The sequence below is a fragment of the Solanum lycopersicum genome, chromosome 2 (assembly GCF_036512215.1).
Source record: "Solanum lycopersicum chromosome 2, SLM_r2.1".
In the NCBI taxonomy this organism is placed as follows: Eukaryota; Viridiplantae; Streptophyta; class Magnoliopsida; order Solanales; family Solanaceae; genus Solanum; species Solanum lycopersicum.
Window position 1 is genome coordinate 57,247,574 of NC_090801.1, and position 24,015 is coordinate 57,271,588.

At 33.4% G+C, this 24,015-nt stretch overlaps 1 protein-coding gene and 1 long non-coding RNA gene across 3 annotated transcripts; both read left to right on the plus strand.

The window, feature by feature from the left end:
- The first annotated feature begins 1,234 nt into the window (after positions 1–1,234).
- On the plus strand, positions 1,235–13,108 carry LOC101266785 (uncharacterized). 2 transcript variants are annotated; one of them, XR_011214738.1, is made up of 4 exons: positions 1,235–3,823; positions 4,328–4,454; positions 4,663–4,908; positions 12,581–13,108. It is a non-coding gene; the product is annotated as an uncharacterized lncRNA (long non-coding RNA). The 2 variants fall into 2 exon arrangements; XR_011214739.1 differs by having other exon boundaries at positions 1,371–1,484.
- A 1,327-nt stretch (positions 13,109–14,435) lies between these two features.
- LOC138341792 (GDSL esterase/lipase At1g29670-like) lies at positions 14,436–16,800 on the plus strand. The gene is made up of 5 exons (XM_069293565.1): positions 14,436–14,999; positions 15,483–15,607; positions 15,708–15,953; positions 16,049–16,277; positions 16,357–16,800. Exons 1-5 carry the CDS (start codon positions 14,759–14,761, stop codon positions 16,602–16,604), a joined length of 1,089 nt encoding a protein of 362 aa, XP_069149666.1. The 5' UTR covers positions 14,436–14,758; the 3' UTR covers positions 16,605–16,800.
- The last annotated feature ends 7,215 nt before the right edge of the window (positions 16,801–24,015 follow it).

Consider the following 24,015-nt stretch of genomic DNA (forward strand, 5'->3'; position numbering starts at 1 on the left):
GTCCTTGTTTTAGTCCGAAAGGGATGCATGCTGAAACAGCCATCTGCATGAGACTACGGTCTAACCAAAAACGAATAAGGCAACTTTCTTACATGCATTGCTGACAGGCTAAACTAGGAAAATACACCATATATTTTTCAGCACCCATAGATTGCAGTTCCCAGGTGCTAGTGGGTGAGCCAGTTAGATTCTCACTGGTATCTCTACTTACTTGAGGACCATATTTCTACTACCAATAACTTGGTTGCTTCTACTGAAGGTCGACGACGGAGGTCTTTGAAAGACTTCTTCAAAATATCCATTCTTCAATCGCAGCTGGGGTGGGTGATACCTAATTCATGTCATATTTTATACCTGAGCAGTGCTCTTTCATTGGACTTGATCCTCTTTTGCCCCTAACACATTCCGAAGATAGAAAACTAGCTACATTTCAGTTGATTAGGTCTGAACCAATGCCCTTCTTTGGAATATCTGGGATTCTGAAAAGTTTTGAAGGAACTATCACTGATTCAGTTCGTCTTTTCAAACCAAAATATGAAGGCTTGTTTCAAATTCTTCAATCTTTAATTCAACTCTTTAAGGTGACTTAGTGTGACTCAGTGGTAAGGTGACTTGTCTATGATCAAAAGTGATGACTTGTCATACTGATCCTACCTAGAGAAAGAAAAACATAGTTTTAACTCCGCCTGTGTTTGGATTCTTCCATTTCGCAGCCGGTCCCAAGCCCGGAGAAAGGAGGAGGGTTAATTGTCTTTCAGAAGTCGGATCTTCATAAATATGAACCATATAAAACCTGTAATAGTTGTGGTTCTCTGTCTCAAATTCTCTCTTTCTTGTAGGTAACAGTTGTGGTAATAGTTCTGATTCTCTGTCTCGCTCTCTTGTCAGCATATCCACTTCTCTTCCTTTTCCTGTCAAAATGTCCTTTTATCCTAAAATCTGTTCAAAATGTCCTTTTATCCTAAAATCTGTTCAAAATGATAACATTTTCTTGGCTTCTGCTTGTGTACAATAATGTTTGCTATATCTGCTCATGACATGTTTTTGATTGCCTTTTCTATTGAATGCATGTTAGGGTTGTTCAATTCTGGAAACAGAAGAAACTTTCAACTTCAGTAGAGTTTTGAGAGTTGTGACTTTGAAGAAACCTTTGTTTCTTTTAATTATTGGCAAAGTCATTTGATATAGAATATGACATGATGACTCTGTTTCAAATATCAAGTTGTCCACATAAGAAGAAGAATATCCCCCAAACATTATTATGAAAAAACTCATCACACAGCGAATTTCTTTTATACTGGTGAATACTTGGAGCATGCTTTATGTATAAAAATATAAATCCTGTACCAACTGTTTTGGCTGAGAATTTCTTGTGCAGGTATATTTTTCTTCCACCAGCTCCTCTAATTGACTAGTTTTGTATACAGGTAAATTTTGACTTGGGAGTACCTTGGGAGATAGACATGTCCATATCTTTTCTGAACGTATGCTTCATATTCTTATATATGTCACCGTGGATTTTGGAAGTAAACTTATGATGTTGCTTAATTGTGCTAAAGATATCCTAGTTGATACCTTCCTTCTTTCCCTCATTACGACAATTTTACTTGGAAACAATCTTGTTCTGCTTGTGTATTGGCTTTCAATTTCATGGCTTGCTTGCGACATGTTTGGTTTCATATTGTTCTTTGAATGAGATCTTTTTGAAGTGAAAATATAAGCAGATTTGTGCTATAACATATTTCTTGGAGTAAATTTGAATGATTTTGAGTGATGGAGAGCCTGAACTAAAAATACAAGTAAAAAATCCGCAGCTTTGGAGGGTCAATCTATTTTTGGGCTCAAAACCAATCACTTGAATTTGGCTGCAACTCCGAGAAATCTTTTCATTCCTTTTCTCTTCTAATTTGTATTCCTTATCGCTAACTGCATGAAGCAGCAAGTATTGATCACTAGTTATCGCATTCTGTGTATCAGGAGTAATGAGTTTTTTTTGTTCGGAGATCATCTCTGCTTTCTCAAGGAATCCTCCGATTTGTGTTTCAAGATTTAAACAGAGTGTCGTTTTTATATTTTTTCTTATCTCCTTTTTTGTCATGCTAATTTTTCTGGACCTGTTCCTTTCAGTCAGGGATGCAACAACCTGAATCTGAAAAATAATCATGTGGCAGTTATACTTTGAATGCAGAGCCTTGAAACAACTAGTTGAAGAAACTGGAAACCACAGCAGCAGAGATGTTAATGATCAAATAGCAGAACTACAAAAACACTGATGAGTAAAAAACAGTTGAAGATTATAATGTAAATGCTAAAAGATATGGTCTTAATGGAACACTTGAAGATTAATATGAATAAGCTTAAACCTGGTGAAAATCTATGAGTAACCTCTAGTTTTCTTAGCATAGTGTTAAGGGAATAGTAAGAGGATTCATGAGTAAGTCTTTTACATGCAAGGACTACATATTGTTTTTTACACACAACAGCATGTTTTCCTTATATATGCTGGTAAATACTATGGCTACTTCATTATCACTTTTCTAGCATAACTTCTCGCTTTTCTGGAAGTCATATTGGATATCGACACTTCAAGGTATCATTACTTCTTTTATCAATAAACCACCGGTTCTGCAAATGGAGAATTCTCAAGGCTTCAAGAGAAGTTTACCACACTAAAAAGTAACCTTTTGGAATGGAACTACTACTGCCAAAATAAGTTCTTCATTCCAGCAAAAATGATTTTATTTCTCCTGTTTTTTCGCCCATAGCATGAACGTTTTCCTTGATCCATGGACTAAATAATGCAAGATTAACATAGAATACTACCACTACCCTTCATTGCACAAGAAGATTTCTTTACTTCCAACATTATGTCAACTGCCAATAACTCTTGCTTTATCTGAAAGGTTTGGGTAAATCTGACCTTGGAATTTTCTGTTTTGACGTTTGCAGTTACTTTCCTCAATGGGGTAATGCAAGTCATTATCTTGGAGGATGAGCATAGGAGTATATTTAGTTGCAAAAAATTACATTCGCCTATTCTGTTATTCTATATTTTGCACTTGTAGCACACTTACTAGCAAGTACTGTGAAGTCTTCCAACTGGCTTAGATCTAATGTCGATGCCATCCAAAAAGAATCAAATAAATTCTATTTGTGTGCGTCTGTTGGCATATCCATATAATCCACGTCAACTCTTTTAATAATTCATTCCCCCCACCCCCTCCCCCCTCCCACTATTTTCCTCTTTTTGTTTGAAAATTTTCTATATGATGAGACGAATTGATTTGTTTTTTAAATATGGCTTTGAAAAATGTAAGTCTATGACACCATATATATAATAATTGAAGTACTCAACCAATTTGCACTTTTTTTTTTCTTTTTTTTTTTGTGTGTGTGATTGGTATCTTCTTTGAGTAACTTTTAGCAACTTATATTTTACTCCTTGTTTGTTTCTATATATAGTTTCACTTTTACTTCCCATATAGTCTATCACTTACAAAAATTCTTCCATCTCCATCACACACTCCATATATATATATATAACACTTATTTCTTCTTTTCATTGTCCTGAAATGGCTTGTTGTGCCATATATATATATTTTTTTCAATATTTTTTTCTAGTGTTGAACTTAAAAAACATTTGTTGAAGGTGCACCACAAGTATCATGTTACTTCGTATTTGGAGACTCGTTATTTGTTAATGGAAATAACAATGACCTTAACACAACGGCAAAGGCTAATTACGTACCTTATGGGGTGGACTTCCCGGATGGCCGTCCGACCTGCTGTTTCACCTACGGCCTTAACATGGCTGACTTCCTAGGTCTTAAGTCTTAACTACTTAATTAGCTTGTTTGTGAAACTTAATTCTCATTTCTATATATGGATTTCCCTAATTAGTGTTTCTTTACTAGATCGATCGATACTTAATGTTTGAAGAGAAACAAATATGGAGTATATTCGTTTGTTAAGTGTTCCACATTTGTACTTGAGAGAATGGACAATGATTCGTAATTAATAATGTGATCTTGAACATACATTCCTCATTCCACAGTGAGCTTTTGAGTTGAGTTAAATCTAAGGTTTAGTTACTTAACATGGTGTATATACATCAGAGCCAAATGTATATATCTTTGTTATCGTACATTTGAGTCACATGTTATATTGTTCAGATACCAGATCTATGTTCAGTGAGGTTACCATTGATGTCTCACACATTGTGAATGAGGAGAATGTTGTCTCTTCATATAAAGCTAGTCGATCTTGGGCATACGTACCTGATGACCTAGATTTTCTGGATTGACTTGATTTTTCTCCATGTTTGCAGCGGAACTCCTGGGATTTTTGATCTCTACATTCCTCCTTTGCAAAGACAGAAGGTAGTGAGATCTTGGATGGTGTAAAATTATGCATCTGGTTCAGCTGGAATTTGCTGTAACAGCGGAAGTCATCTTGTAAGTGTAGTTAACTACATATATATGTACATGGCTACCTTCCAAGCTTCCAATGCAAAAATTTCTGGACTCCCTCCGTGGAATTCATATTACTATTGGCCCCTGGTTACTTGTCACATCCCTTAAGAAAACCTTAATTATAGGGATATTTTACTAAAGTAACCTTATTTACTCATAGAAGATCTTCTCTAATTATTTTAGTTTCCAGGGTGATCGCATTTACTTGGGTAGGCATTTGGAGAATCATCAATCAACAGTTTCTCGTAATAGCTAATTTAGTGGGGAATAAAATTTCAGCTGAAAAGCACTTGAATAAGTGCCTATTCATAGTTGGAATAGGGAGCAATGATTACATCAACAATTACTTGTTGCCTGAAATATATCCCTCAAGTCATTTATATGCACCAAGCCAATACGCAACTGCCTTGATTGATCAATATTCACGACATCTAAGGTACGTTAGAATTTTTTAATTTCCTTTCAGTGCCTCCCTTTTTTTGTGGCATAAAAAAGCGATTTTATATCATGAAGATAAGTTCAACAAGATATAATAAAAATAACAAAAGGACCAGCCCAAAAGTGGCCAGCCTAATAGAAAAAGGAAACAAAATAGAACCAAAATACTACACTCTGAAACATCTGAATATAGTGAACAAAACATTTGGTAGATGATACCAAGGGTTCTGTATGCATCTGCAGTCATTCCAATGTCTGATCTTTGCTAGCTGAGCTGATATTTTCCTTTGGCTGATGCGTGAGTCATTGATCCTACCCACTATTGTCTCTCTCTCGAGCTTATATTGTGTTTGTTCTTCAATGTGAACACTGAAATTCCATTCCGCCATGAGGCTGGTGAGTTCATCCTATTGAAGATGTTGTGTTCATACATATCCTTTAACTGCTTTTCTTCATTTCTTAGCCTCTCGAATTTCTTTTTACAAATCCCAAGGAGAACTAATTTTGGTGGGGATATTTCAGCGACTGGGTAATCCGTATCCTTCGATGGTGTTTGAGCATGATGTCTCCAATCTTCTATTGCTGTATGTTACTTGAGAAATAACTCTTCCTCTTTTTCTAATTGGTGATTCTGTGATTATGTCCTCATGTGTTGACAGAGGATTGATTTTTTGAGCTTTTTTCAAATTTGTTAAATATGTGCAGAGCTTGTAAATATGTGACCTGAATTATGAAATAAACACTGCTTCTTGCTCCCCACACATGATATAAGGCTTAATCTTTTTGGTCCTGATGCGAAGATTAGCAACTTCTTGTTTGTCTAAATTAAGAATCCTCTTCGCTTGACTTGGTAGATCTGAAAAATTATGAATCTTATACCTGCCAGTAGTGCCAAAAGCCATGTTGGCTAGATAATCTGCAAGCATATTTCCATTCTCTGTAAGTGTGTCTAATTTGAATACGACACAATTGAGGTGCATCCATTATGTCTCCAATAATGACTGAAGTGTTCCAGGGGATCACCCAAACTTTAGTAAGGATCTTTATTCAGATTAAAGAATCTGTTTCCAAACAGACTTGGTTCATCCCAACAGTAATACAATGAGTGATTGCCTCCCTTATAGCTATAGCTTCTGCCTCTAAGTTCGTACTTTCCTGAATCTCTTCACCTTGAGCATAGACTAAGTCTCCTGTACATTCTCTTAAGCAGAAACCATAAGTGCTTCTTCCTGGATTTCCCTTTGATGCACCACCTGCGTTGCATTTCACTAGACGTCCTTTTGGAGGTTTCCAGCTGACTGCAATATAATGAACCCTTGGAGTGTGCTTTTCCAGAAAATCTATGATATTAGGCCAAGTTGGAGGAATCTGTAGTCCAGCATAGGTGGTTCTCCCATGTCTCCGTAAATCTGAATTTACTTTAGAAACCAGACTGTTGTAAGAATAACTCTTTCCATGCTTCAACCTATTTCTCCTTTTCCAGAGGTTCCATGTCACAATGGCTGGGACAACTCTCAAAAGTGGCTTTAATTTTGAACAGCAATCTGATGTCCACCATTTATTGCAAACTTGTGAAAGTTGTAGCCCCTCTATTTGAATCCCTGCAAGTTAGCAAACAACCTCCATAGCTTAGTAGCTATGGAGGAGGTTAGAAAGAGATGAGACATAGTCTCAGTTGTAGGCTTAGTGCAACACCAACATTGTGAAGCTATATTGACTCCGATGTGTTGTAGGACATCATCTACTGGAACCCTAAATTCCCAAGCTCTCCATAGGAAAAAAGACATTTTAAAGGAAGTCTTTTTTCCACATGAATTCAAAAATGTCTTCTTTCTCCTTCTTTTGTCTAATGTACTCCCATGCACTCCTTACTGTGAATCTTCCACTGTGCTCAAGCATCCATATTAGTTTGTTCAAACTATTTGTAGTCTTTGGTGCTGGAATGGTTCTCAGAATGTGCTGGACAATGTCTTCAGTAATATTATCTCTCAATCTTTATATATTCCATCCGTCATCGTCTGCAAAATTATTAACTTCAATCTCCTCTCCGTTGCTTCTGGTGTAATATGATATGAAACACCCTAAGAAGTCCAGTTGTAAAACCAAAAACTTGCAGCTCCCATTCTAATCTGCCGTAAGATTTGGTGCTCTGTAAGTTCCCTCACTGTAATTAATTTCTTCCAGACTGGAGAAGCACCCCTGCTATGAGCAATTACTAGATGATACTTTTTACTGTATTTATTGATCATAAAAGCACTCCACGGAGAAGGCTTACTTCTCAAATTCGTCCATAGCTCGAAGAAAAAAGCTTTAGAAACATCAAAAATAGATCTAAAACCAATCCCCCCTTCAGAGTTTGGTAGACAAAGAGTATTCCATTTCCCCCAATGCCTGCTTTTCTTCTCAGTAGTATTATTCCAAAGAATTTCACAGAAATACCATGTATCTTCCTTAGAGCTGAAAGTAAGTGAATGGGCATGCCTTGTAACGTATGATATATATGCACAACTCTCCGTCCATACGACAAAAGTTCCTATTCACAATCTTTATAATCAGTTTTCTTTGAAGATCAAGGAATGTAGTGTCGGACAATTATGCCATTCAGAAGAAGTCTTTTACAGAAGAAAAGCCTGTTACGAGCAAGTGGATAGGAAAGATCTCCAGAGATTCTTATCTCATTCCATTCCAGTGGCTCAACCCGTAACCAATGGCGAAAAGCCGAAAACTCAAAAATCCATGGTTCTACCTGGGGTCATGAAAACAAATTTTATTTTTTGATGAAGAAAAAAACAAATTTTATTTCTTCCATAAATAATTGGGCATCCTAAGTAAGTAAAAGGAAAAGTATCTTGCTTGATTTGAGTAACCTTTTTTTAATCATGGCAACAATTCCTGGATTCACTTTTCATGTACATAAAAGGCACTCTTATTCAAATTAATCATTTGTCCTGATGCTGACTCATACTTATTCAGTACTTTAATCATAAGCTTCATGGACTTCTTCTCTGCTGATACAAAAAGAATTGTGTCATCTGCATAACCTAAAATGGTTAATAGTTGTACTCCATTTAGGGAGAGGCCAAACCCCTTAAACTCCTCATGTCTATTCAATGCATTAAGTCCCCTGGAAAGGGCTTCAGCAGCAATTACGAAAAGGGTAGGAGACAAAGGGTCCCCTTGTTGATTTGGAAAAAACCCTGAGCTTGGCCATTTACAAGAACAGAATGCCAATTGTTGGCTAGTAATCTGTAACTCATGCCAATCAAAATTCTGAGGATCAAAACTTTCTTAAGACCTTTGTTAGGAACAACCATGACAGTCTACCGTAAGCTTTTGTCATATCCAATTTGACTACCACATTAGCAGATTTGGTCCTAATCCTTATGTCTATGACGATCTCTTGACTTAGTAGAATATTCTCCACAATACTCCTACCTTTGATGAAACCTGTTTGATTTGCTAAAATCAACTCAGGCAATAACAAAATCATTCTTCCATGCACAACTCTAGAAACCACTTTGTTAATGAAGTTGCTAAGGCTGATGGGTCTGACATTATTGAAGGTCTAGATGTTATCTTTCTTAGGTATCAGAACCGGATTTGTATGAGTAACAACTAACAAATCTGGGTGGTTCCTGTCCCCCCATAAAAGCATGCACAACTATGGTATCCTCCTTAATAATTTCCCAAGCCGATTGACAAAAAAGACCCGTAAAACCATCTGGTTCACTAGAACTTTCTCCACTTGGATCAAAAACTGCTGCTTTAACTTCTGCCTCATCAGGTGCTCTATTCTGTTCTCATTCTGTTCTGCATTGATCAACTTTGGAATGTTTTCTAATAGTTCAAAGTCCTCAGGGAAACTATCCTCCGTGAATTGATTTTGAAAAAACTTTACTGCTTCATTGGCCACCTCTGTCTGTTCTTCCACCCATACTCTGTATGAATTTTGGATCCTGTACAGCTGCAATCTCTTTCTTCTTCCATTCACATAAGCATGAAAGAACTTGGAATTTCTTTCCCCTTATTCAAAGCACTGCATGCCTGCTTTCTGTCTCCAAAATTCCTCCTCCAAATGCATGTATCTAGCTAAGTCAGCTTGGGATTTATGAAGGCTTTCTCTGTTCTGCTGAGATGGATTTTATTCAAACTGCCTCTCTTAAATCTGAATAATCTCTTCCAAAGTAGTAATTTTTTGAAAGATATTTCCATAAGTTTCCTTACTCCATGAGAAAGAAATCTTAGGTTTCATGAGAATATTACCAACACTATGCAGAAAGTTAAAGAAAATTGCATTAACATGTTTTTTTGGTGTAAAGAAGAGAGTATAGAAGTAGCAGAACAGTTGGTAGATTTCCTAGGATCAAGTAATTATGGTTTTAGCTTGTAACTTTTTGGAGGTAGCCAGCATACCCTCGATGCTGAAGAATACAACTTTAACTTTATCAAAAAAAAAAAAAAGCTCCTTTCAATTTTTTCAGCTTTTGATGCCAATATCTGGAAAGAATTCCCTTCAAAATCAGCCACCTAGTTGTTCATTACCACTTCCAGAAACTCATCATGTTTAATCCAGAAGTTCAAAAACTTGAAGGGTTTTTGAATCACTTCAGTACTTTGAGAACATTGAACCTCCAAAGGAGAACGATCAGAACCCTTTTTTATGAGATGTTTCACTTGAATGTTGGGGTGCTCAGCCATTAATTCTTGATTACTTAAAACTGTGTCTAGCCTTTTGAAAATGCATGCTTCATCTGTCCTACCATTCCACCAGGTGAAGGTGCTACCATTATAACCCATAGCATACAAATCACATTCATTGAGACAATTAGAAAAGTTTTTTGTTTCTTGATATAAAACTGATAGACCAGCTTTTCTTCTCTAGATAAAATTGTATTAACATCTCCTTCTACTAGCCAGGGAAGTGGATGATGTTCAGCAATATCTGCTAAAGAGGTCCAAAGATCCCTACTCGTGTTAATGTTGCAAGCAGCGTAAACTAAAGTAGTCGAAATCTCTTTCCTCCAATTCTAATGATTAACTCGACTAGTAAGATGTTGGGTTGAATCCACTAGAATATCAATCTGCAATTCTTCTCTAGCAAACAACCATACCTTTCCTGTACGATTTGCAAGGGAAGTGTGATGCCCCAGAATCCTTCTGGAGTTTTCGATGTTTGATGAATCTTGAAAAGGTTCCATCAAGCCTATAAACCAATACTTGTTTCTTCTATTAAGATTAGTCAATCTATCAAACGCACATTGAGTATTGACTGATCTAATATTCCAAAACAACATTTTAGTCATCATATTTAATGAACTTCTTCGAGGCAGCAAGTCTCTGAGATAATGGTCTGATAGGAGCTGTTTGTTCTGTTACTCCTTTCCATCCTTTCTGATTGGTACTACTTCCTTTAATAGAATTAACTTGTTTTGGAGATAGATCAGCAGCCCTTGCCTATGTTGCTCGGACTCTTCAAATATGCTTACGGATGCGTGTCGGATTCTCCAAAAGTAGTGTATTTTTGAAGAATCCGAGACGGGTGCGGCATCAAAAGTGAAGAGTTCGCGCAACCAAGGCCCTTGCTATCTGATTTATATTATTGGCGATTGCCTCCATTGAAACTTCACCTCCTGTCTCAATTTTTAGTATTCTTTCTCAATTTAGAATTTTCAATGTTCACCTGAAGAGTATTAATTCCCTCCATAGAGCTGGTTTGCTCCATAAAATCTGCAGATTCTTGTACCATTCAACTTCATCTTCCTCCTTCCTATCATTGTTACCTATAACCATTAGGTTAAAATTTTCCTTCCCATTTGATGTTGCACTTGCCTGACCATGTGAAATATGTGACTGATTCTTATTGATCCTCCTCGACTGACTCAATTCTTTTTTTGTGAGCTAAGACTCACAGGAGGAGTTTTGGGATCTCTTCTCATGTCTTCTTGTTCTTTCTTTATAACATCTCTCTCCATTTGTTCCTCTACAACATTTTCTTTGTCGACAATACTTGATCCTTTTTCCTTATTTATGATGCATGTATCCTCAGCAATGACATTGTTGTTCCCTCCCAATGAAGAGTTATGGCCTATTGGTCTTTGTTCCTTCAATAAATTCACCATGTTTTTCTCAATTATATCTGCTATATCTTTAGCCAGTTATTTGCTACTCACTATTTGCGCATTATTATCTTGCTCCACCAATGATGCCTATGTTGTAGTTGCATGCTCCTTGCTATCCTTCTGAATATTCGTTCCAAATGATGATGATTCTATCCACTCTTTGCAAGATATCGATGGTACAAACTCTGGATCTTTCTCCTTGGGTTCCTCTATTTGTTTATTCAAAACCTCAAAAAGAATTTGTAGTTTGAGTGGCTATTTCCTATTCTACTTGATCCCTTCATCCTTTGTTTGGGATGAACACTTGCATGTCCTTCATTGCTTTCCATACCTGTCTTGATTGATTTCACTGATGTCTTCCTTTCCCTTTAATGAACTCTTTTTTCTTTGCTTCATCGTTATAATTATTATCTTGATTCTGATTTTGAGGCCCCACTACCTTACCACTCAATAATGTTTTTGATCCTTCCTCTAATGATTTTGAATGTTGTGTTGTATCTCTTCCGTGCATTCCTCATCCTCAATTACTTGTTCTAACTCAGGGTGAAGACCATAACATTCTGTCTCTTTATGCCCTTGGAGTTTGCAGGATTTGCAGTATTTTTGCATATAGTCGTATATTATGATAATTCACTTTGAAACTGCTTCTCCAGTGTTGGCTTTTTTTATTCCAACATTGATTCGTTTGGGCAATTCTCTAAGTAAATCTACTTCCACCTTCACCTTGGCACAACTAGGTCTAGATTTGTTCTTAGTATCCATATCCACATGTAATGGCTTATCCACTGCGTCTGCTATTGTGAAGAGAGATTCTTTCACAAAAGAATTGAGGGATAGTGCAGGAGAAGACAACCATGCTAGTGCAGTGGTTGTTTCTGCCCCTGGATTGAACCATGGCTTCCATTTTAATGGTCTCGTCTGATAATATCCATCTTTTTTCCTTGAAAGTAAGCAGGTTTTGACATGAGGTGCACATAATCTTCCAAGTTAGTGAGGCGAATTAGCACATGCCTTTCCCTCAAGAAACCTACTTTGCCATCTACTTTTATCTCACATTGAATAGGAAAAATTCTACGAATTTTCTCCAACTCTGGCCAACCGTAAGCAAACTTTCCTATCACTGCATATTGTAAATCTTCTTAAATGATCATATTATCCACTTCTTCTTCTTCCCACAACACTGTAGGTTCTCCGTGAACATATATTAGGTCTTTAATGGGAATAGGGTTAGAAGGTTTTGCAACTTCAGAGGTTAAGGATTTTAAATATGAATGTTGTAAGGGTTGTATAGGGTATTGGAGGGGGCTCTCCACCAGGAAGGGGTGGCCAGCCATTGTTGGCAGAGACCAGAATAGCGGCCGGCGAAACTAGGCAGCATAGGGTTCGGCTTCCAGAGAGAATTTTTGTTAAAATTAAAGCAGAACTGGTCTTTCTGTGCCTCTCATTATATTCATAACATAAATTTAAATTTTTTTCTTGCGAAAATTTTGGAATCACGCATGAAGTTCACCATTTCTCACAAAAAAATTCTGATTGTTATCTTATTACTAGACTTTATATGAAGATGGAGCAAGGAAAGTTGCCTTATTTGGACTGGGGCCAAATAGGCTGCATTCCAGCAGAGCTACAAGTAGATGTGTGAGCAACAAATAATGCAATTCAACTATTCAACAGCAAGCTATATTCTCTTGTTGATGATCTTAGTACCAACTTTCCAGATGCAAACTTCACATTTATAAGCATATACATCATTTCATCATTCCTCGGTGTGTACTCAAACATCATTCTTTGACTTCTAACATAATTGGATTGGCTATTTTTGTTAGTCTTATTTCAGAGTCCATTAGTGTGTTGAATCGTCCATGCTGTAATGTTTTGACAACGATGTCTGAAGGACAATGTGTTCCTGGAGAAACACCATGCTTGCCCAGGAGGATTTATCCTATGGATATCCATCATTTGGTCAATAAGTTTTACTTGTGATCTTCCCATTTAGAAAGTTTTCGGATTTTGTTTCTTAGATTGATTTATTAATTGTACACCTATAACATATATTCGATGAGGGAATTATAGTCTCTACATTTTACATTTCCTAAGCCATGAATGACTCAGACAGCGAGCCTGATGACAACAATTTTACCAATTACGTTAATACTATCCTTCTTAAGCTAAGAGTCAAAAGGATTAAAAGGTACCATTGTTTTGTTAAAAGGGTCATGTGTATTGTAAGAAAATTTGTTTCTCTCATCCTCTTCATCATTGTGTGATTTCAGTGATTATAATACATATCATTGTGGTGTTGATAATTTGAGTTGTTACATGTTTCTTTCTTGACAAATTGTAGCCAACTAATTTTTCATTGTCCAACTTTGATGTACCAGCAAGAGCACTTAAAAATATGTACAAATATTGTTTTTTGTATATAAAAAGGGCTCTCTTTTAATGGGTTGCAACTTGCAAGGAGTTGGTGGTGTCTAAATCAAAATTCCTTTCCCCTTTTATAAAATATTTAGTAAATATTCCTTGATTTCAAATAAAGAAAAATCCCAAACACATGGCTTTGACCAATGATTTTGTATTATATGGATATCAATACCATCCAAAAAGAATCAAATAAATTCTATTTGTACGTCATGTCTTGTTGGTGCTAATAAATAAATAAATTATCATAGACGACTTCTTTTAATCCTTCAAAGTTATCTTTTCGTTTATTTTTTACTTGTTTAGATGTAACTTGATAATATATCCCTTAAAAAAATGTAATTAATAAATGAGAAGTTTATTATAATATTTTGGAAAATGAATATTATTTATTAATAAAATGTAAATGATAAATTAGTTCTATGTATTTCAAACTGGACATATATTTTTAGTATAATGAACATTAGAAAATGGACTAAGAAAGTAAACAATATAGAGGAGCGCGTGATGGGTTAGATTTTGTTTTGTTTTTTAATATTGCATGCATCGCGATGAATATTAGCTTATAGTAGTAACATAAAAATCCTTCCCAAAAGTGAAAAAAAATTAAGCTAAAGTTGCATTATCAACTTCGTAGAAACGCTTTATCATGTGTTAATATAGCTAGAGTTGACTTTTCTTGGTATATAATATTTATATATGTGAGTTGTTTGATTTGGACGAGTTTTAACTTTTAAGAGAAATTGTTACTTACTCCATTTCTAATTAAGATTTATAAGTAGTACTTTTTTCAAAGTAATTGAGAATTTAATAAGTAAAAATATTTTTTTCTTTTTTGATTTATCAAAATTGACAAGTAAATTAGTAATAACTAAAAAAGGAAAAGTGAACAAGTAATTAAAAACAGAGAAAATAATATAGAAATGTGTTACTGACTAAAAACGAAAGTAAACCTATAATCTGGGGAAAATAATTTATATATATATTGAATTATTGCATGAGCTTATTGTATTCATACGTGTGATTGCTTTTCGCAAATTCTTTAACCATGTGGAAATTCATTGAAAGTGGTGCTAAGCACGTACAAATTGAAAATTTCCTCTTTTTATGTTTGTAGGGTTTGAATGATTTGTTCTAAACATAGCTTTGAAAAATATTAGTCTAAATATTTAGCATCTTAATTATATTATATACTCCTTGTTTGCTTCTTTATATAGTTTCTCTTTCACCTTCCATATCGTCAATCACTTCCAAAATTCTTTTCTTCCATAAAATCCAATATATATTTTTCTTTCTCATTCTCCTGAAATGGCTTGTTATGGCAAGATATTTGCCACAATATTTATAGTTTTGAACTTAAAAACATTTGTTGAAGGTGCACCACAAGTACCATGTTACTTCATATTTGGAGATTCGTTACTTGATAATGGAAACAACAATGAACTTAACACAACGGCAAAGGCTAATTACCCACCTTACGGGGTGGACTTCCAGGGTGGTCGTCCGACCGGCCGTTTCACCAACGGCCGTAACACGGCTGACTTCCTAGGTCTCAAAGTCTCAACTACTTAATTAGCTTGTTTCTAAAAATCTTCATTTCTTTTGATTTCCTATTTAATTATATAATCTTGAACATGCAATTCTGCTTTTGAGTTGAGTTTTTATTTTCTTAATATGGTAATCACCACGTATTATACTGTCCACGCACCAGATGTTTAGTGAGCCGGGAGACCATAGATGTCTCACATATTGCGAATGAGTTGAATGTTGTAACACTATAAGAAAATTGTGAATTACATGGGGATTAATATGACAATTCGCAGAAAACTTATTTTCCTGCAAATTTTCATACTAATTCCCAGGAAAATCCTCATGTAAATCACAGTTTTCTTATAGCGTAATCTCCATACACAGCTAGTTGATCTTAGTCAAATCATACCTAATGATCAGCCTAGCTTTCTGGATTGATTTAGATCCAAAACTCATCTCCGTTATACACATATAATTGACTCGATTTTCTCCATGTTTGCAGCGGAATACTTGGGATTTGATCACTACATTCCCCCTTTTGCAAGTGTAAAAGATAGCGAGATCTTGGAAGGTGTAAATTATGCATCTGGTTCAGCTGGAATTCGCAACGACAGTGGAAGTCATCTTGTAAGTGTAGTGTGTTATACATATGCTACATTTCACTCATCCAATGCAAAAAAATGTCTCGTAAATGAGAAAAATATAAGTAACTTCTTCGTTTTTCCAGGGTGATCGGATTTACTTGGGCAGACAATTGGAGAATCATCAAACAACAATTTCGCGTATAGCTAATCTGGTGGGGAATACAACTTCAGCTCAAAAGCACTTGAATAAATGCTTATTCATAGTTGGAATAGGCAGCAATGACTACATCAACAATTACTTGATGCCTGAAATATATCCCTCAAGTCATTTATATACACCAACACAATATGCAACTGCCTTGATTGATCAATATTCACAACATTTGAGGGTACGTTACAACTCCAATCCATTTACCAATAATTTTAAATTACAGTCTAAAGTTTAGAAATAATACTTTTTTTTCTACTTATACTCTTTGATTAGACTTTGTATGAAGATGGAGCAAGGAAAGTTGCCTTATTTGGACTAGGCCAAATAGGCTGCATTCCAGCAGAGTTACAAAAACACGATACACGTAGATGTGTGAGCTCAACAAATAACGCGATTCAACAATTTAACAGCAAGCTAAAGTCTCTTGTAGGTGATCTCAATACTAATTTTCCAGACGCGAAGTTCACCTATATAAACATGTACAGCATTTCATCAATCATCGGTATGGTACTCAAACATTATTTTTTCCTCTAATGACATATTCTGTGACATAATTTATTTTTTACTTGTTCATATTTCAGATCCACTTAGCGTGTTTACTCGTCCATGCTGTAACGTTTTGGAAACGATGCCTGAAGGACAATGTGTTCCTGGAGAAACTCCATGCTTTCTTAGAGGGATTTATCTTTTCTATGATAATTTTCATCCAACAGAGATTGCCAATAGAATCGCGACTAGCAGAGCTTATAATGCTCTTCTACCGTCTGATGCTTATCCTATGGATATTCATCACTTGATCAGGACGAACAATGTTGTGTATGATGAGTAATGAACTCAGGTGTTTCGCTAGTTGATTGAATATATACGTGTAATAAGTTGAACTTATGATCTGCCTATTTTGGGATTTTTCTAATTTGTTCCCACATTTGGCTACAAGATATACCCTTCGTACGTATGAGCCCTGAAATGCCCTTATTTGTATGATCGGACACATTTTAAAATATTATTACATGTATCATTTATTACGTGGCATGATTTTATTAGTGTGTTTAGAATTCACCGAAACTAATCAAATTCCAATCCAAATTTGGATCCACCAAATAAACCCATAACTGCCCCTAGGGCTACGATCGATTCGGTTCGATTTTAAAGTTTATCGGTTTCACTTATTGGTTATCGATTTGTAGATATGTTAAACCGTTAACGAACCGTCAAGATATTTGTTTATCAGGTATTTTTTTATCAGTTTTGATCATTAACGGTTCGGTTATCGATTTAACGGTTTTGACATACAAAAAAAATATTAAAAATTATTAAGAAACAAGGTGATAAACCAAATAAATCATGCACATGAGTTCACAAGTTACATTTTACTCAAAAAACAAACAGTTTTACGTTGTAGAATAACCAAGCATTTGAGATAACCAAAAATAAAAGTGGGAAACCAAAGTATAAGTAAGAGAATTTATACACAAAATGGTATATATATATAACTATTTAATTTGTTATTGGTTAACCCGCTAACAAAATAACCCAATAACTTTTTTTCGATTCGAATTATCAGTTTCGATTCGATTTTGAACGTGCCCCACAAAAAAGAACACCATTAAACTAAGAAATAAAACCTTAATTCTCACATAGAGTGTTCTTCAAGCTTCTTTAAAGGTAAAATCCTCTCACGGTGAATTTACTTTTCCTTTAAATACATACCCAAATTAGTAAGTAAACCTAAATTTAAGTACAAAAAAAAATTTCAAACGAAGTTTATCATGGGTAACCTACAAACTTAAGTTCTCAAATTTTGAAATTGAGATGCGAAAAATGTGAAATTCTTCTACTTCAAAAATGATGTTCCATTGATTTTCCTTCACAATTAATTATATTCAATGATTCAACAACCTTTAACTTTAAATAGAAGTCCAACCAGATTTGGAATCCTTTCAAAGTAGAGCCGTCAAAATGGGCATGGCCCGCGAAATCAGCCCAACTCAACCCTTAAAATAAGGGGGTGGGGCTTAATTTATTTAGCCCATTTATGAACGAGGCTTTTTAGCCCGTCCTATTTAGCTCGTTGGCCTCGTAGGTCCAACCCCCAAGCCTCTAAGACCAGCCCGTGGGCTATTAATTTTTTAAAATATTTTTATATCTATTTTTAATAGTGTTTTATTTGTAAAGATTTTATGAATAAATATTTTGAAAAATAAAAAATTAATTATGTTGAAATATCATCTTGCAGGGTGAATTGTAGATGAAGATGAACTTCTGAAGGAAATAATATCACATGTTGATTCAAATGTGATCGATGGTGGAAGTAGAAGCAGAGTTGTAAAACATTAATTAATGAGTCATAATATTTAGAGTTTTAGATTTGTCAAGTATTTATCTGTCTTGTGTTGCTGAAAATCTTTTAACCAAGGTAGTTTTTTGTGGGAGCATTGATGGAATGATCAACATTTATCCGCTAAATCTTACTTTGGCTATTATGTATTTTTTTTAAGTATTCATCAAAGTGTGTGATTCATAAATGTATTTTTGTAAGTATTCATCGAAGTGTGTGATTTACAAATAAATTTTTGTATGAATTGATGTTGTGTTCATAGACATCAACATTCGATACTCTTTCTAAGAGATAAATATTGTTTATTTTTTGGTTGAAGGGTCCACCCGTCCCAACCCATGGCCCGCTTAGGACTGGATTGGACCGCTATTTTATTGGCCCTTTAATTAAAAGAGTCAGTCCGCCCAACTCATTTAACTCTCTAGCCCGTTAGAGTTGGGTTGGACCAATCCATTTTGACTCCTCTACTTCAAACTCCAAAAAAACAGTAGATAAATTTGATTTTGATAAGTATACTATTTTAAGCTTGAATATAATTGAATAATACTTTTGTTTGTTGCACCTCTACCATACTAAAAATTTTCCTAGAAATAGAGCTTACGGAGCTATTCTACCGTCTGATTCTTATTCAATAGATATTCTTAGCTTGGTGAGGGCCAACAATTTGTACTATGATGATCAGTAAATTTCAACGTATTACACAGATAGTAGTTAATGTAATATTTGTGTACGATGTATGCTTTACAATAAGAAATCAAATCTAGTGGTTATATTTTATTGAATTTCAATAAATTGAATTATATTTTGATTGATCTTTAAAGAATATTCTAGTTACATCAGGCAAAGAGGAAGAAAACAGTAAAAATTTTGAGTGGTTTACGAGAATAGTTTGGAGGCGGATGGTTTCGAATTTTCAAACCTCGTTTTGCCTCGTGAGCAAGATTTTAGGTGTAACAGATTTTGATTCTTGACTTTGGAAGTTTCTCAATTAAATGGTGGTCAAAAATTCAAGATCAATAATTTATAAAATTGGATATAATTTTTAGAAAAGTTAACTCATATACATATCGGGTGAAAAACTCTTACATAGCTCGTATGATAGTTGGTTAGAAGGTAAGTTATTTCTATATTGTATAATTTCATGTTTGAATATGTACATTTTATCAATTAAAATAAAATTATAATTAGAAATTTTGCAATAGATATTTAAAATAGTTTCTTTTTTATAATTATAGTTTCTTTTATAATTGGCCTAACTCATCGGTGGCCACCTAAAGTTGGTACCAATTGTTACTTATACATCTAAAATAGATTTTTTTTTTCATTTTAGACACCTTATACAATGCCCCACTATGTTATTTTTCGACATTTTTTGACAATCAACCAAATGAATAAGCATGTAAGGCATGTGTAACACACACGCTGATAATGTATCAAACTGATAAATTAAATGAAGATATGTGACATATTTATTAAATAATAAATTTTGAATAGAAAATAAAGGGTCAATCCGTCAATGAAATGTGTCAAATTTTAAATACAAATAATTCAAAAAAAGTTAATACACAACCCACACCTAAATTATCTTCTCCAACACCCCCACCCTCGGATCCCCAACCCCTCGGCCGCCCATCCCCCACCCGAATCATCTTCCCCACCACCCGATCCCAACTCCTCCTCCACCAAATCATTTTCCCCACCACCCGAACCCATCCAAATCATCTTCTCATTTAAATTCTTCTTTTCGAGTTTATGGTCCGTTCTTTATTCACGCAAGATTCATTTCGTTCAATCTTCCTTCGTTGTTTTCACTGCCGGTTTAATATTTTTTTCATAATCAAATTAATTATAATTTGATCTATTATAATTTTAGCTCTTTTTGTTTTAACTAATTAGCCCTATTGAATCTACTTCTCCATGAAAGGAGTTTAAGTTTCGGGAGATGGTGATTAAAATTTAGGGAAGAAGAAGAAAAAATAAAATAAAAATTAATTAAATAAGTTCTTCACACGTTAGAAGTGGCTGTGATATAATCACTATGACATATTAGCGAAAATTGTCAAATAGATATACTGATATGATATAAGGTGTCTAAAATGAAAAAGATACAATTAAGGTGTCTAAGTAAAAAAATAATGTCAATTTTAAGTGACCACTGATGAATTAGGCTTTTGCAATTTAATTCTCAAAAATACTTTTTTAAAAATATAGTTAAACACGATTTATTTATCAAAATAGTTTCAAATGAATTAGCTTACCACAAAGAATTTTTTTTCCAAAAGCACTTTTTTAATAAGTCATATTGAAAAGTATTTCTAAAATAAGTCATTAAAATTTTAAAATTTTAAAAAAGTTCTACTATTTTAAAAAAAATAAATTGACTTAAGTTTTTAAATTCAAAACTTTTTTTATGTCGATATGTTTCCTTATTTTTCCTCCGACTTCATGATTTGGTTGCCTGAAAGTTATTCTTTATTCTAAGCCGATTCCTCATTTTTCTTAAGTATGATAATTTCGTGGTTCAAAGAAAAGAATAATATGTCTTGTTCAGGAAAGAGTTTTTTAGTAAAGACGCCTGCAATAGATTTCGAATGATGATTCTTAGGCACACAATTCACAATAGAAGGCTAAAACGTCGCAAATCAAAATCAAATTAAAACTATCCAGGTTTTGGCTCAATCCCGAAGTGGTTGATACCTCCACCAGTCTCACAGCGCCGGTGGCGGTTGACGTACAACCAGAGTCTTGCAAGTCTCTTATACACAAATTCCTTTCTAATGTAAAGACTCATCTTCATATTTTTATTAATCTTTACTAGTGTAGTATACTTATTGTCTATGTTCTTGTGATATAAGTATATAGTAATTCTTTTCGTTATATGATTTTGTGATATAAGTCTTTAGTTGTATATGTTTTTTAATTTTCATTTTAGAATTTCTTTATTATTATATGATTGTACGTAGTATATTGTCTATAATTTTGTAATGTAAGTTCGTTATAGTCTATCTTTATTCTTTTCGTGTCATGATTTCTTATTTGTGTGCTTTCATGTTCTTTCCCTAAAATTTATTTTCTAGTATGTTTTTTTTGTGGTCTACACTTTTTTCTCTGTATGGTTTCTAGTTTCTTATTTGTGTGCTTTCAAGTTCTTTCCATAAAAGAAAGTTGTCCAATAAGACTTGGATAGACATATATAAATTATTGTGTATTTTATAACACCACAAATGTTTAAATTTTAGATAAGTTCTTATTGATTATAATTTTAAAAACATTTTCAGTTGAGTTAATTTTTACCTAAACTAACAAACTATTCTAGAAGTGCTTAAAATACAATGAAGATTTTACTTGATTAAATATTCTTATTAGGGTATCATTTTTTACTTGTATAATATATTGTATTACTTATAATTATAAAATAGATCTAAATCATAAATATTGTAGAAATTGTTACCTTTTGAAAAATACTCAAAGTTATGGCAATCTATTTTAAAATTTAATTTGATAACCTAATTAGTTTGAGTTTAAAATGTCTAAAAAAAGCATCTCAAAGAATTATATACAAAGAGTTTTACCTTATTTAAAATATGTTTGATTCAAACTAAAGTCCATTAGACAAATTAAGTGTCACGGTTCGATCCTACACCCTAGACGTGATCGATATTCGAGAACAATTATTGGTCCCAAGCGAATCCTTAATCTGACTGACTCAAGCATTTAAGGGCTTAAAACAAAAGTAAATCATTAAAATTATTAAATGCTCAACTGATACTATTTGAAAACAAAACTCAATGCAATATTAATTCATTTGCAAAACATCTAAAAGGTAAAGAAAGTACCGAGAGATTCATTAACCGTCTATCTATGAAGCTTTTATAATTCAACATAGATGTTGAGACATGACCCATAACACCCTAAATTGAAAGAAAGGGGAGTTCTCCGATATACAAGGAAACTCACCAAAAGCTAGCTGGAGTGTCAATTTAAGTTTGATCAACTTTTAGATTAATCCAGAACACAGTCTTAGTTTTCTAATTACTAAAAGGTTTGACTTGACTTAGTCAAAACTTTTCTTAATCGGAAACTTTCTTAACGACGGTATGTTTCCTTTAGTTTTCTTTTTCCGGCGACTTCAGGGTCTGTCTTGTCAATTTGGGCATTGTTTATTTAAATGAATCGCTTCAGTTAAAAGAAAATTTTATATCCTAAATTATTGCTCGACTATTTATATAACTTTAAATTATTTTTATAAAGGATAAAACTTAAATTCGAAATTTGATTTTTCAAAATTTATTTTCAAATAATATTTTTTGAAAGTGAACTAGAAGACAAAGAAACAACGTGTCACAGAAACTAAGTCGAAGAGAGTATATTATTTTCTAATGCTATGGCGTTGCCATCTATATAGTATTTCTTTCTATTTTTAAATACTTGTTTACTTTTAAATTGACATATCTATTAAGAAAATAATGATTGACATAATATATTTATCATTTTATTTCTATTAATTATGAAGTAGGTGAGTTAAAAATTTAAAATTTTCAAAAAACAATCTTTTTTCAGAATAATTAGTTGAGGACATAATAGATAAAAATGTTTGACATTTCTTAATTAATGAAAATAATTAAGTAATTAAAAATAACTATAAAAAGATAAACAGGAAAAAAAAATAATCATTTTTCACGTGGAAAAGCTTAGTTGTTAAAAAATCAGCCACATTATTAGCCTCAATCATTATAGCAGCCCAATGAATAAGTACCCCACTTATTAATTAGCTTGTAGTACTAGTGCTTAATGCTTAAAGAAGACCAGATAGATTTCTAGAAAAATTAATTATCACACACATGATTAAGAACTTTTTCTACTTTTTATACCTGCAGATCTTCTTCCATTTTTTAGTGAAATTATTCAAACAAACGAATTAAAAAATATTTTTTTGTGTCTTCGCAGATCTTCTTTTGTTTAGTTTGTAACATTATTCAAACAGACGATCGCGCGTGTGTATATATATAACAATCTATATATTCGTTATTTTTGAAATTTCCTCCGTTAAGCTAATAATATTTGAAACTTTACTTTGAGTCTGGAGTCTAAAGGGTAAAAAATGTTAACAAAAATTCCAAAATGGTATATAAATTTTTTTTAACCAAAAGGGCAAAATTGCTTGCGAAGTAACGATTTTGTCCACTGAAAAAAGTAAAATCACTGCTATAAAAGAGATTTGTTAAATTCCCTTTTTTTTAAAAAAAAATAAATAAAAACAAAATCGCTCCATCGGGAGCGACTTTCAAAATAAAAATCTTTTTGTAATACTTTTTTTTATATGTTGCTGCTGAGGCAGCAACTTATGTTTAATTTTTTTTTAATTAATATTTTTTACTTTTTTTTTTTATAAAAAAAGTTTAAATCAATTTTTCTTTATTTTTGTAAATCAAATAGTTGTCAAGGTAGTGATTTTTAATTAAAATTTTTTATTTTTGTAAAAAAATTAAATCGCTGCCAGGACAGCGATTTTAAATCAATTTCTTTTAGTGATTTAACTTTTAAAAATAAATTAAAAAAATTAATTAAAAATTGCAGCGATTTAATTTTTAAAATTTTTTTATTTAAACTTTTTTAAAATAAAAGAAGAAAAAAATAAAAATAATTTAAGGTTATGTCGTTTACTTAAAAAAGTTATAAAAAATAAATTGGATTTTGTTTTAATTTTTTTTTTTTAAAAAAAATCAAATTTAACAAAATCGCTGTTATACGGTTATAGCAGCGATTTTGCTTTTTCCAATGACACAATCGCTACTTCGCGAGCGATTTTGCCCTTTTAATTAAAAAGAATTTTCATTTACCGTTTTAGAATTTTTGTTAACATTTTTTACCCTTTAGGCTTCGGACTCACTTTACTCTCGTC

Bases quoted from the DNA above. Each gene is read 5' to 3' on its own strand.
- LOC138341792 (XM_069293565.1), top strand. From the start codon at position 14,759: ATGGCTTGTTATGGCAAGATATTTGCCACAATATTTATAGTTTTGAAC. The intron at 15,000-15,482 runs GTCTCAAAGTCT...CCATGTTTGCAG, and splicing joins TAACACGGCTGACTTCCTAG to CGGAATACTTGGGATTTGAT. The intron at 16,278-16,356 runs GTATGGTACTCA...TTCATATTTCAG, and splicing joins CAGCATTTCATCAATCATCG to ATCCACTTAGCGTGTTTACT.